This window comes from Pelodiscus sinensis, chromosome 2, assembly GCF_052426305.1.
Source record: "Pelodiscus sinensis isolate ZL-2025 chromosome 2, ASM5242630v1, whole genome shotgun sequence".
In the NCBI taxonomy this organism is placed as follows: domain Eukaryota; kingdom Metazoa; phylum Chordata; order Testudines; family Trionychidae; genus Pelodiscus; species Pelodiscus sinensis.
Window position 1 is genome coordinate 255,058,975 of NC_143053.1, and position 14,288 is coordinate 255,073,262.

The following is a 14,288-nucleotide window of genomic DNA, read 5'->3' on the forward strand; positions in this document are numbered from 1 at the left end:
CAAACCATGGATTTATACAGAGGCAATACGATATTCGTTGTCTAATCCTCTCTTTTCATAGAATCATAGAATCATAGGACTGGAAGGGACCTCGAGAGGTCATCGAGTCCAGCCCCCCGCCCTCAAGGCAGGACCAAGCTCCGTCTACACCATCCCTGACAGATGTCTATCTAACCTGTTCTTAAATATCTCCAGAGAGGGAGATTCCACCACCTCCCTTGGCAATTTATTCCAATATTTGACCACCCTGACAGTTAGGAATTTTTTCCTAATGTCCAATCTAAACCTCCCCTGCTGCACTTTAAGCCCATTACTCCTTGTCCTTGTCCTCAGAAACCAAGAGGAACAAATTTTCTCCTTCCTCCTTGTGACACCCTTTTAGATATTTGAAAACCGCTATCATGTCCCCCCTTAATCTTCTTTTTTCCAAACTAAACAAGCCCAGTTCATAGGTCATGTTCTCTAAACCTTTAATCATTCTTGTCGCTCTTCTCTGTACCCTTTCCAATTTCTCCACATCTTTCTTGAAATGTGGCGCCCAGAACTGGACACAGTACTCCAGCTGAGGCCTAACTAGTGCAGAGTAGAGCGGCAGAATGACTTCACGAGTTTTGCTTACAACACACCTGTTGATACAACCTAGAATCATATTTGCTTTTTTTGCAACAGCATCACACTGTTGACTCATATTCAACTTGTGGTCCACTATGACCCCTAGATCCCTTTCCGCCATGCTCCTTCCTAGACAGTCGCTTCCCATCTTGTATGTATGGAACTGATTGTTCCTTCCTAAGTGGAGCACTTTGCATTTTTCTTTATTAAACCTCATCCTGTTTACCTCTGACCATTTCTCTAACTTGCTAAGGTCATTTTGAATTATGTCCCTATCCTCCAAAGAAGTTGCAACCCCACCCAGTTTGGTATCATCTGCAAACTTACTAAGCGTACTCTCTATCCCAATATCTACATCATTGATGAAGATATTGAACAGTACGGGTCCCAAAACAGACCCTTGTGGAACTCCACTTGCTATCCCTTTCCAGCAGGATTTAGAACCGTTAACAACAACTCTCTGACTACGGTTATCCAGCCAATTATGCACCCACCTTATCGTGGCCCTATCTAAGTTATATTTGCCTAGTTTATCAATAAGAATATCATGCGAGACCGTATCAAATGCCTTACTAAAGTCTAGGTATATGACATCCACCGCTTCTCCCTTATCCACAAGGCTCGTTATCTTATCAAAGAAAGCTATCAGATTAGTTTGGCATGACTTGTTCTTCACAAACCCATGCTGGCTATTCCCTATCACTTTATTACCTTCCAAGTGTTTGCATATGATTTCCTTAATTACCTGCTCCATTATCTTCCCTGGGACAGACGTTTTGTAATTATTCTCAACATTAAGTATGGTTTTTTGACTGCTGCTGCACATGGTGTGGATGTTTTCAGAGAACTATCCACAATGACTCCAAGATTTCTCTCTTGAATGGTAATAGCTAAATTTGTCCCCATCATTTTGTACATATAGTTGGGATTATGTTTTCCAATGTGCATTACTTTGCATTTATCAGCATTAAAATTCATCTGTCATTTTGTTGCCCAGTTACCTACTTTCGTGAGATACTTTTGAAACTCCTCACAGTCTGATTTGGTCTTAATTTGAGCAGTTTAGTATCATCTGCAAATTTTGCCACCTCACTGTTTACCCCTTTCTCCACATCATTTATGAAGTAATTGAATTTATCAAGTAATTGAAACTGCCCTTCACCCCCTCCCCAACTTATATAATTTGATTCTCTTAGTTACTTCCTTCTGCTATTTTCAAAGAAAAGAGAATTTCAAAGGTAGCCACTTTTGGCTGAAGCCCAAACGTGTGCTTTCTTCGTCTGGAATGGAGGGGATCTTTTTAATTAGCTATGGGCCCAAAGCAAAACTCCACATTGTAACATCTGAACATTGCCTGGGGTAGATTTGGAATTGAAACTCAGCTCTGACTCTGATTGCAAAACTGCCTCATTTTTATACAGGTTGAACCTCTCTAGTCCAGCATCCTTGGGAGTTGACCAGTTCCAAATGAGAGAATTCTCTGGATAACAGGAAGTCAATATTATCTAGCAGCATTACCAACACTTCCTCTGCTGACTGGGCTCTTAGAAGACATTTAGGTGTAAATTAGAGCTAAATAACAGCATAGAACACTGAGAGCCAGGACTTTGGTTGCTATAAACAAACTTTATGGGACAGCAGGAAACTTGGCCACACTCATGAAAAGCGGACTTCTTGCTAACTAACATCATTCTGGATGATGGATGTTTCTGGACCAAAGAGTTCTGGATGGGAGAGGTCCAACCTGTATTATTTGATGAACCAAAATTTCAGATCTGAGTATCCCTGAACTTTGGTGTATTCAAGATCTCGATCTAAATTATACAGTTTGCATTTATCTCTCCTTTCCTATGAGCTCCTTGATGTTCTGAGTAATGCTTCAGATGTAATAACACAGTCAGAAAATCTGTCCTGAGCAAGAAGAAATTCTTACATTATGGTGGGTCAAAGAACAGCTGCTGAAATCAACTTACTTCACATTCGTAGTGTCCCAAGTCCTCCCGGGAAGCATTTTTGATCACCAGGACTAACACGCCACTCCGTGGCTCACTGAAAGTCTGGTATTTATTGCTGTCTGTCAGCAAGGCGCCATCTTTATACCACCTGTGCATGGAAAATAGCAAGGCTAAGGCAAGATGTAACACATCTGTGAATCACTCTCCCGTCAAACCAGGGGGCAGAGCAATGCACAGGCAGGCAGGAGATACAAGTTCAGGTGCCAGTTAAGCCTCATGTTCTGCATTTTCAGGGATGTGAAACACTGTGGGGGGGGAGCACACTCCTCCCCCACAGAAAACAGGTTTGCATGGTTCCCACAAAACACCTCAAGCCAATGCACAGAGCAGGAGGGCCAGTCTCCAAAGGATGCCACGGAAAATGTCATGATGGACTGTCCAGAAAAGCTGTTGGTGAAGTGGATGCTTGGTGAGCGAGGACAGTTCAGGGAGTCCCAAAAGTACAGCACAGATTAGATCCCATAGAAGCCCATATCAATGATTATTTGCAGGGTTTTTCTTCTCCCACACGTTCACTACAATAAAATGCACGAGGAAACCCCACCCCCATTGGGTTTCTGACAAGGAACTTCAAGAACTGACCTGATCTGAGGGTAAGGTGCTCCTTCGATGGTGCAGGTAAACTGAGCATCTTCGTTCTCAACATAATAAGCATTTCTAACCTTGTTCACAAACCTCGGCGGCACTAGGAAAGAAGAAGAACCGTGTAACCCAGAGGCACTGAGATCACTGAGAAGAGCCTCTGCTGCGAGGCAGGTGACTTTTAGCTCATGCGGTAGAGGCTCATGGCTTTAGGCCCTAAGGTTGCAGGTTCAACCCTGCCAGCTGATGACTTGGGTCTGTTGGCTTTACAAAAATAATAAACATGACAGCAGTCGAGAATGCCGGCGCTGGTCTGTGGCCTGTCTGAGCAGAGTGCAACCAAGAAAAAGAGCTGACTTTCTGATTCACTCTACCTGAGCCTTCAGAGGGTGGTCCCTAGAGGACACGCCAGGCAACGGGACCTGCCTGTGTGTTTTAATACATGCAATGAGTATATTACACAATGGTAAGTGGGGAGTAGCTCTTTAGAACAATGTCTCTGTACAAGACTTTACCTTGAACAAGGATCTTTCCTAGTGTACTGGCATTACCAGCCGGACTGGTGGCAAAGCACATGTATTGTCCTGAGTCAACATTCGTCATATTGTCCAGGATCAACGTGCAGGAACCATCAGGATCTTCTATTACAATGTGGTGGGGATCCATCTCCACTGGCTTGCCATCTTAAAAATGAAAGAAAGATCCCGCATTAAACCCTGCAGGAGCTTAGTATCAGTTTACAGCCTGTTTGGGCACTGTCCCCTTTTCTTCCACTTTGGGCCCTGGCCACCCAGGAAGGGAAAGGCATAAAGGTCGGGGGCTTAGGTGTAATGGCCTAACAATAGCTGCACGTTGCGTGAGGTCAGAGTTGCTGAAGTCTGTCTTGTGTGGCGGAGGATCTAGCTGAGGACGACGTGCTCTACAAGGACAAGACTGAAATCAATGAGAGGCACGTGAAACCGCTTTGTATCAGGCTGTGACGTTATCGGATTTTTGATGGGCACACGCAGCGCACGGTTGCACCCTCTGCGGTGTGTCTGCCCCAAATGTGGTACCAAGGGGGGGCTGAGTGAGGAGTGTGTTGAAAGCTGAGGCTTTGCGGAGTCTGTTTACACTGCTCAGCTGCCTGTCTGATTTTTGTCTGAGAAGTTATGAGTATCGGCGATGGATCGGTATTTGAGAGGTTTGCTTCTGAGAGAGATCAAGAGGTCTTGCCCGGCTATTGTGGAAGGACAGATACTCAAGCGAATAGCAGGGCTTCTCCGACAACGGACCTTAAGTGTTGCCAGTCCACATTTGAGGAATTTTGCAGTCAAGCAGGTATGCCACAGCTGTTTGCCCAAAAGGACATGGAGAAGCGACTTGCTCATGTGACATACTCCATGTTGGGAGGTACCTTCCCACAGAGAGAACAATGGGATTCCCTCCACACGGGCAAGGTTATAAAAAGGGCCAGAGACAGAAGTTCCTCCTGCAGTCCTCTTACTAAAGGTGCCTCTGCTTATTTTCTGGGAAGACCCTGTGTGCTGCAATCCAGCCTCACAGACTACAGTTCCCATGAGCCCTTGGGAAAAACAGGAAGGCAGTGAATTTTGTGTGGGAGATCTGAGTCTTTCCATGTGTGTGACTCAGCAGTCTGTGGACTCCTCCCTCTGTTTTTGGAGCAGAAAGGGAGCTAGGCTGCTGTGGAGGAGTTTGATCCAGTGCGGGAGCTGTTATGTGGCAGTTACCAACTGGGACAGCGAGCCTTTGGAACTGGGATCTAGCAGGTTGCTTCTGACGGGAGGCCCTTTGGCTGTACTTGTGTCTAGAAGCTACTCTGCATCCAGCAACAGCAGGAGACTGTGAGTAACTGGGCATCTTTGGGGAAATGCTACCTGGGACAGACCTCAGAGATACAGACTAACTCTGGGTTCAAAGAGAGGCAAAAAGGCCAACCCAGTGACCCAGAGCTGCTGCATAGCTTGGACCCACATACACCCTACGTTCAGAGAATCTCCACTACAGCTGCAGCTCTTCAAGTAACCCGGGGAGGAAAAAGGGGGTTACACTCCCTTTTGTCTTCACTCCAGCTCATCACTTCAGAAGCAGCTTTGCTATGAACTGGGCCCAGAAGGACCGATGACCTAGCCTAACAAAGGATGTACCGCAGAGACTTTGAAGATAGCAATGTATTCCATCTCTACTAAGAACCTGCACCAGGAACGTTGTGACAGGCGTATGTAATTTGATTCCTTTAGCAGTTCTACTTTCAACCTTTTATTTCTTTCTTTTACTAAGAAACCTTTAGATTTTAGATTCTAAAGGATTGGCCCAGAGAGCTCTTTTGGGTAAAATCCGAGGTATAAATTGACCTGGGAATGTAGCTGGTTCTTTGGGATCAGAAATTGGTGTGATTGGTTTTCATAACCTCTCACCTGTGTAAGGTGAGGCGCAGGTTGTGGCACAGGTAAAACTGGAGTATCTAGGGGGTTATTCCTGTGACTTCTTACTGGCCAGAGTGTCAGCTGAAGTGTTCTTTGTGACTGGTTTGGTGCCTTATAAAGGAGAATCCTCAGTCTTGGACTGAAAGTAGCCCTGTTCCTGAGCAATTAGCCCTGAGCAATTGCCCCTAGAAACTGTCATATTACACAGGTGTAAAAATTCAGCAAAAATGTTTTCACTGAAAGTAAAATCTGTAATTATAATATTGCTGGGATAACATGTGTGATTCATGTTAAATTATCAGCTACCAACAACTTTGTATGGAACACTGTGAGTGCAATGTACACCAGGAGTACATCTCTCATGGAAGGATGATGTTGGCTGTACCTTTAAACCAAGAGACGACTGGCTTAGGAGTGCCTGTTACTTTACAAGCCAATTTGACAGTTTCACCGAGCTCCACTGTACAGTCAGCCAGTTCTTCCTGAAAATCTGGAGGAACTAAAAAAAATAAAAGATTTATCAGGCATGTTTTGCAGCCCTGTCAGAAGAACGACTAATGCGATGAAGGACAAGGACATGCAGGGTGGCTGAGTTTTGTGAAAATTCTGAAATGGAGATTTTATTAACCCCCAACAGATTCTACTGACTTCATGGTGTTACGAACTGTTTGTGGACAGGGATCTTCAAGCGTCGGCGAGGGATTTTAGAGCTGGGGGACACGAATCAGGCCCGCAGACAGGAGGGGCAAAAGAGGCAATTGCCCCTGAACCCCGCCATTTAAAAGGGCCCGGGGCTCCTGCCTGTTGTTACCTCTACTGCCGTGACAGTGGCAATCAGAGCCGTGGGCCCTTTAAATCACTGCCAGAGTGCCATGTGGCACGTTCCCGGGAACTCTAAGGGCTGGGTTGGGGCGTGAACCATGGTCTGGGTTGCGCTCAGGGTTGGCTGCCTCTGGCTCCACCCCTTCTGCCTGTGGCCCCGCCCCTTCTGGGAGTGCAGAGCCGACTTCCCCACACACACTTTGCCGAGGAGCCCGGCGAGGCGGTGGGCTCCCTGACAGGAATGCTGAGTTTTATCCTGGTTCTGATTTACTCCATAGTGTTGGCAGACTTTCAAAGCTGACTAGTGGTTCTGGGCAACTCCATTTTTGGTTCCCGAATGTGGGATCCCCTTAAAGGAGCCAGTTTTTCAGAACATGCTAAGTACTGTACCTGCTTGTTTCCACACTAGCTTATTCCGCACTGCACCCTGTTCAAATACATTCCATATTTTAACATGCACATCCAGAGGTTGTAAAAAAGGATGTACAAGCCTCACTGTATAAAAGTTTGTAGATGATACCAAGCTGATATTAAACTTCATCCTGTTTACCTCAGACCGTTTCTCCAGTTTGTCCAGATCAGTTTGAATTATGACTCTATCCTCCAAAGCACTTGCAACCCCTCCCAGCTTGGTATCATCTGCATACTTCATAATTGTACTCTCTATGCCAACATCAGTAGGCTTTGGTCTTGATTTTGCGCCCATTGAAAAAATATCTGATTTTGTGTCCTATGTAGACACTGTGTTGCCCTCACTACACACACATAACCCTTATGCCTCTCATGGAGGTGGGATTATTATGTTGTAGTAGGAAGGGAGGAAGGCTGTATTATAGGCATTGACATAATTAGAATGATATAAGCTGCCTTATGCCGGGCTCTGGTGGCTCTCTCTTCCATGCAGAGCTAAAACTTAGCAGCAAAACCATTCCTCGCTTGCACTTCTGAACTGGAGAGGCATCGTTTTGTTCTAGCAGCGTGTCAGTGAATCTCCCTGAGGATACTCACTCCACACGGGGAGGCTGATACGTTGCTGGATACCACAGATTTCCTTCACCCAGGAGTTCTTGATGATGACCGTACGAGCTTGAAGTAGGTACTTGCGGACGGAGTCTTCTCGCTCATGCCAGATCTCAAATGCCCGCTCATCTCCTTCCACCATGTCATTCACATCTATGTGGGTCAGCTGGGAAACAGAGAGGACAGTCAGAAAGTCAATGCAACGTCTTCTGACAGAAATCCGACGTGAGTCTGTGATGGATGGGGAAGTGCTGGCCAGCACCCAATGACTAAAGAGTTAAACTCAGGTAGCTAGGGGATGTTGGCAGAAAGCCAAAAAGGCCAGTGGTAGAGACTGTTGAAACTGAAATTGAATATAGAGACCTGGCTCCTGTTCCTTTGTGTGATTTCTAAGATAGCAGCTGGAGGAAAAATGAAAAAAACCAAACAGAATGACCACGCCTACAAGAAAAATTGGGCATGGGAATGGACTGTGCCTTGGAGTATGGATCAGTACAGATTGTGAGTAGAGGGAAAATGTATATTTAGTGGCTATCAGGTTCTTTTTCTTTTTTTTTTTTGCTGTTTGGTTAAACTTCTCTGTATGAAATCCATGTGCTTCCCTCCCTCCATTCACTATACCTAAGCTGTGCCCAGAGACACCATTTTTTTCTCCGTGTCTTACTCTGCTCTTTCCTCAGTTGCTCTGTAACACCTAGCAACCAAGTAGGCGTTATCAAGTGTAACTTTTTCTTTTGTTAATAAAATCACCTTTTTTAAGGCAATGATTTGATTCTTGTGTCCGGGAAGGTAACAGGAGGTCTGTGGGTGCCTGCCTAGCCTGAGAGGTCAGCTATCAGAGAGACAGTTTGTTTGCTGTGTTTTTTTGTTTCTTTTTTTCAAGCTCTCTTGTGGCAAAAGAGCTTGGGGTACCCCTTGGGAAGAAGGTCAAGTGTTTCTTCCTGGTTTTCAGAGTTTTATTTAATTCACTTGATGGTGGCAGCCTATCTCCCAGGGCCAGGAATCTGTGACTCTGGGGAGTTTTTGTAAACAGCCTCTAGAGGCAAGGTATTTTAAGATCTCTTGCGGGCCCCATCTTCTGCACTTAGAGTGTCAGAGTGGGGAATAGCCCTGACAGAGTCTGAACCAAAACCCTGGCTGCCACTAAAGCGTCAACATTTAGGAAAGTTCAGCCCTGAATCCCATCTTTGTGAATCAGAACCACTTCCATAGAAACATAAGTGGGGTAAGTTCTAGCTAATCCTCCATTGCCAATGCAGAGCTGTCATCTAGAACACACTGGGGGTGCTTCTCATTTACATCAAAAGGGCATTAAAGTGAGTGTAAATGTAATTGACACCCCCTTGAAGGCCCTTTACCCTGCCTGAGCAGTGTAAAGTGGCCTCTGGGTAAATGAGAGTTAGGCTCACTGTGTAGAGCTTTGAGTGTCTACCGAATTGTACATAGCAAACAGGCAGCTTAAAGTCTCATCTCTGCGAATTGTTATCTCACTCCAGGAAAAATAATGACGTAGTGTGAAAAGACTATTCCCCATGAGCGCCAGCCAGTCTCAACAGAAAAGCAAAGCTGAGATCTTAATGATCGAGGAGGATGGACAGTGAGAAACAACACAGGCAGTAGCTACAGGAAGAGAAGCTGCATAGCAGTTCCTCTATGGAGATCAAGACAATCCCATTAGGAAACACAGACCCTGCATCGGATTGCTAAATAAGACGGAGATGGGGATTTTTAAATGGGCCTAGGGGAGTGAGACACTCAACACCCAGTGACTTGCAGCAGGAGTTGTGCTCTGAGACTCCACTATTAAGTGCTTAATTATATGCACAATTAACCCGTGACACTAATTGCCATGGAATGTTGTGATGGACAAAAGTACAGCTGGGTTCCAAAAAGAACTAGCTAAGTTCATGGAGGATAAATCCATCAAAGGCTATTCGCTAAGATGGCAGGGCTGTAACCCCATGCACAGGGTGACCCTAAACCTCTGGTAAAAGCTGGGAGAGGTAGACAGGGTGGATCACTCCAAAACTGTCATGTTTGGTAAACTCTCCCTGGCTATGTCTAGACTGCAAGCCTCTTTCGAAAGAGAGCGTCTAGACTGCACGTTGAACTTTCGAAAAAGCGGCTTGCTTTTTCGAAAGAAAGCATCCAGTGAGTCTGGATGCTGTCTTTCGAAGAAGCCCTATTTACATTGAAGAACGCCTTCTTTCGAAAGAGGAACTTTCGAAAGAAGGCGTTCTTCCTCGTGAAATGAGGTTTACCGCCATCGAAAGAAAAGCCACGTTCTTTCGATTTAATTTCGAAAGAACGCGGCTTGAGTCTGGACGCAGGGGAAGTTTTTTCGGAAAAAGGCTACTTTTCCCGAAAAAACCCCTGAGGCTGGACACAGCCCCTGAAGCTCTGCTACTAGCCATGGTCAGAGACAAGATACTGAGCTAGGCAGATCACTGATCTAACCCAGCATAACAGCTTTTATGTTCTCACATGATTGTTTTTAAACTATGTGGATAAAAGTCTGAAAATGGGCCTGCTGAACCCCCCTTTTTGGGGGGGTAGAGGGCAATGACTGTAAATACAGCATGAGACTGACATGGAAATGATTCCAATTTACCCTTGAAAATGCTACAGAGACCACCTTGGTCCAAATTCATTGCCTGAATATAACTTTTTAGCTATACCCTCACTCCTGCACCATGAAAGTCTGTGAGTTTGCTCGCTGGTGATTTGCAACACATATTCTACCTTACCTTGGAGTTAGCCAATGGATTTCAGGGATGATGCAGGTTCTATCTATAGTATAGGGCAGGGGATGGGAAATCACTTTTGGTGGGGGGGGCACTCCGAGATTTTGGAAAGTGGTCAAGGGCTGCACTTTTCTATGGAGGAGATGTGGGGTCTAGGATGGAGGTTGGGTGCAGAAGGGTGCATGGGGTAAGGAACGGGAGTGCAGGAGATGGTGTTTGGGTGAAAAGAGGGGGTTGTGACTTGGGACAAGGGGGTGCAGAGGGTTTGGATGGTGACCTGGGGGAGGGAGTTGCAGTGTAGCAGGGGTAGAGGTGCCAGAGGCAGGCTCTGGCTGGGAGGCACTTACATAAGTGTCTCCTGGCCAGCAGCCCTGCAATACCCCCAAGGCAGGCTGGATTCCCTGCCTGCTGCAGCCCCAGACTGCTTGAAACTGCAGGCTGCTCTCTCCATGTGGTTCTCCGCTCCAGGAGGGAGAAGAGGCTTGTCTTGCCCCCATCCCCCAGCCAATCTCTCAGCTCCTATTGGCTGTTTGTTTCCAGCCAATAGAAGCTGAGAGATTGGCTGGGATCAGTTCTTATTGGCTGGTTGTTTCCAGCCAATAGGAGCTGAGGGTTGGGCTGGGGGTGGAGAGATCACACAAAGTCTCCCCCGCCTGCAGAGCAGAGAGCTGCATGGACTGCGCTTTAAACAGCTGCATGCCTGAGAGTCCCGGCAGGGTGGGCTGTGGGCAGGAGCTGGTGGCTTGGTGGGCCAGATCCGGCCTCCGGGCCATATTTTGCCCAGCCCTGGTGTAGGGGATTTTGAAAACAAAAGACTCAATTGAAAAGATGAGTGAAATGTCATGTTTTCTGATGGCCAGACCCTGCTTACTGAGAGAGAGAAGTAAATTGGAAGAAGAGTGAAATGGAATTGCTGGGGAGGTAAGTGTAAAGGTCCCACCTTCATCATGTTCTTGAAGATGTAGCTGTAGGTGTCTGTCTTGGTGTCTCGCTTGGGTTTGCAGATCAGAATGTAGTTCTTGAAGAGGAAAACGTGCCGGTTGTGACCTTTCCAGGCCATTCTGGCTCCCGGAGCGCCTTCCCACACTATGAAGTGACCCTGGGAAAGAAAACAGGAAGCAGCGAGTAGAAATGACAATCGCTGAATTATTTTCATGGTGTCTCGCCATCATTTTCCAGCTACTGAACAGCAACTGGTCTGTGTTCCATCCTCCACCCCATCCGTCTTGGCTTCCACTGCAACACAGCAAGTGATTGTTACCATTACATGGGATTGGCTCAGAACAAGCTGCTCCTAACTGGGTTCAGAGTTTCAGTCCCAACATTATCTTTTAAATCTTTCCTTTGCCGACTGATAAAAATACAGGACGTAAGTCTCCAGGATTGCCAGTCAGGCATCTTTCACCACTGCCAACGCCATTAAAAGTTAAATCTAATTTCAAATTGTGACCTATGTGGTATCTTGAAATTCATCCATCCATCCGTTTCTAAAGCGTCAGGTAAAGACACAGACAGAGTTTCTGGAAGTATTTGGATTGTGAGGACTAAGCTAGTGAGAAACAAATCTGATTTCAAATGGAGCACACCCAACGTTACCCATGTTGAACTGAATGGAAATGTTATTTTAAAACTGAGCTTTAACAACAGAGGTGTGTTACTTGGGAAAATATATGCAGTGAAAACTCTTAATTCCCTAGGAGTCATTGGATAAGTCTCATCAACTTCGATGAGATCAGGATTGGGTCTGTATAGTTTTGACAACTGCAGACACCGAAATCAGTCCACAGGAACAGGAAATGGGTTAGTAAATATGCCCCAAGCAGGATTTCCTGCTGTTTGGAAGGTGAGTTGTGAAGACAAAACACTCATGTTACCCACAGGGAGGGGCATAACAATTATTCAGAGCCTCCCAAGCTTAATCAATCCAGGAGGTCCATTTCTGTCACATTCTGCAATTTATTACATAAGAACATAAGAATGGCCAGACTGGGTCAGACCAAAGGTCCATCTAGCCCAGGGTCCTGTCTGCCCACGGTTGCCAATGCCAGATGCCCCAGAGGGAGTGAATAGAACAGGGAATCCTCCCGAGATTCCCCCCCCCCCCCTTCCTCCCGTCACCCATTCCCAGCCTCTGACAAACAGAGGCTACGGACAGCATTCCTACACATCCTGACTAATAAGTATTGATGGGCCTAACCTCCATATCTAGTTCTTTTAAAAACCCTGTTAAAGTCCTGATCTTCACAACATCCTCTGGCAAGGAGTTCCACAGGTTGACTGTGTGTTACGTGAAGAAAAACTTCCTTTTGTTTGTTTTAAACCTGCTGCCTATTCATTTCATTGGGTGACCCCTAGTTCTTATATTTTGGGAACAAGTAAATAACTTTTCCTTATTCACTTTTTCCATAGCTGTCATGATTATGTAGACCTCTATCCTATCCCCCCTTAGTCTGCTCTTTTCTCAACTGAAAAGTCCCAGTCTTATTCATCTCTCCTTATATGGCAGTCATTCCAAACCCCTCATCATTTTGTTACCCTTTTCTGAACCTTGTAACAGCACAGAATTAATGCATTTTAGTAGGCGTTTACCTAATTTTCTGTTTCAAATGATGGTTTATAAAGAAGCTGCTGAAGAATATGGACCATATCAAAGGTAGGAAGAGCATTAAGCATGCTTTGTCCTCATTCTGAGGTTCTAATTACCTGTCGGATGGGTTCTCCTAGAATTTCCAGGGTCCCTGGATAGTTCTCAATGAGGGAGATATGGAGGTTGTTTTCTGCACGCTGGGTGAGGGCTGACACAACGGCATAGGCCTGCTCCAGCAGCGCACAGTTTTGGCTGTTTCTTGCTTTGTTTCGGATTAATTCCTGCAAGTGAATAAAGCCGTTGTGACAGGACATTTCCAAGAGTTTCCTCAGGCAGGCCTTTGAAGGAGTCTGTAATCCAGATCTCCGTGCGCGGACCCCTTTGCCCCGCTCTTCCACCATTTGTGGGGGAGCCTCCATGAGAGTGGGTTCTTTTCATCCCACATGCATGGCCTCTCCGATTAACCACGCTGTGCTGAACTTCAATTTGTTATCACCGACAGAATTGCCTGGCCCCTGGGTGAGGTGGAGGAGGGAACAGCTCTGTGCCCCCAGAAGGAATAGGGTCTTTGGTAGCAGGGGCATGGCTGGAGGCTAGCTTCCCTCTGCCAGCCCTTTAGCACCACCTGGATTGTGCTGTGCACCCCTTTTCCAGCCCTTAGCACTAGCTGGGGCTGTGACTGCTGCCCGTGCTGAAGTAGAAGCACAGACAGCCAGGAGCCAAACCTTTTGAATCGCCGGGCCCCCTTTGCTGCCTCTTTGCCCCTACCCCTTGTCAGTGTGCTGGGTTATTACTAAGGCTACATTTATACTTACCATTCCCGAGATCGATCTTCTGGCATTCGATTTAGCAGGTCTAGTAAAGACCCACTCAATCAAATGCTGAGAGCGCTCCTGGTTAGTACTGGTATTCCTCAGTTTGCAAGGAGTAAGGGAAGTCAACAGGTCCGTTTGCTCCTGTTGAGCTCACACAGTGGAGACAGTGCCAAGCTCGGCTTAAAATACGTCAGCTCCAGCTGCGTTATTAACGTTGCTGGAGTTGCATACCTTACGTCAACCTTCTGGGTCTAGCTTGGCCTGAGAGCAGATAGCCGTGGATTTGCAGGGTTCTAGAGGCAACATTTGTGTCTGCATCCATACCTGAAAAAATGCCCCACAGATACCCGCATCCACCTCTGCGGATGCCTGTGGACATAAAGTGGATAGCCATGGATTCATGGGGCTCTGGTTATATGGTGTGAAGTCAGTGAAACTGAGAGAAGGGTCAGCTCCCTTTTCCCCAAAGGCTCCCTGAAATGGAAGGGAAACCCCTGACACCCGAGTGCGAAGAATATGTATCCTGGAAGCTCTTTACCTTGATTATGATTTGATACTGTTGGATCCTGTTTATTGGTCTCTCTAAATAGTGCTGCAGAGGAGGTATGGGTGGCTGAGAAGGATCTCCACTGGCCAATGTTTCCTCTGTATATCTCTGGTGACAA

At 46.2% G+C, this 14,288-nt stretch overlaps 1 protein-coding gene across 31 annotated transcripts in view; it reads right to left on the reverse strand.

Moving 5' to 3' along the window:
* The window catches only part of OBSCN (obscurin, cytoskeletal calmodulin and titin-interacting RhoGEF), a 320,581-nt gene that overhangs the window by 83,816 nt on the left and 222,477 nt on the right, over positions 1-14,288 (reverse strand). For all 31 annotated transcript variants that reach the window (XM_089776829.1, XM_089776823.1, XM_089776814.1 and 28 more), the window contains 8 exons: positions 14,162-14,278; positions 12,925-13,089; positions 11,162-11,320; positions 7,466-7,643; positions 6,021-6,134; positions 3,725-3,892; positions 3,210-3,312; positions 2,586-2,715 (listed from right to left, as the gene is read on the reverse strand). In XM_089776829.1, coding sequence (XP_089632955.1) covers positions 2,586-2,715; positions 3,210-3,312; positions 3,725-3,892; positions 6,021-6,134; positions 7,466-7,643; positions 11,162-11,320; positions 12,925-13,089; positions 14,162-14,278 — 1,134 coding nt within the window. The remainder of the gene's footprint in view (positions 1-2,585; positions 2,716-3,209; positions 3,313-3,724; positions 3,893-6,020; positions 6,135-7,465; positions 7,644-11,161; positions 11,321-12,924; positions 13,090-14,161; positions 14,279-14,288) is intronic.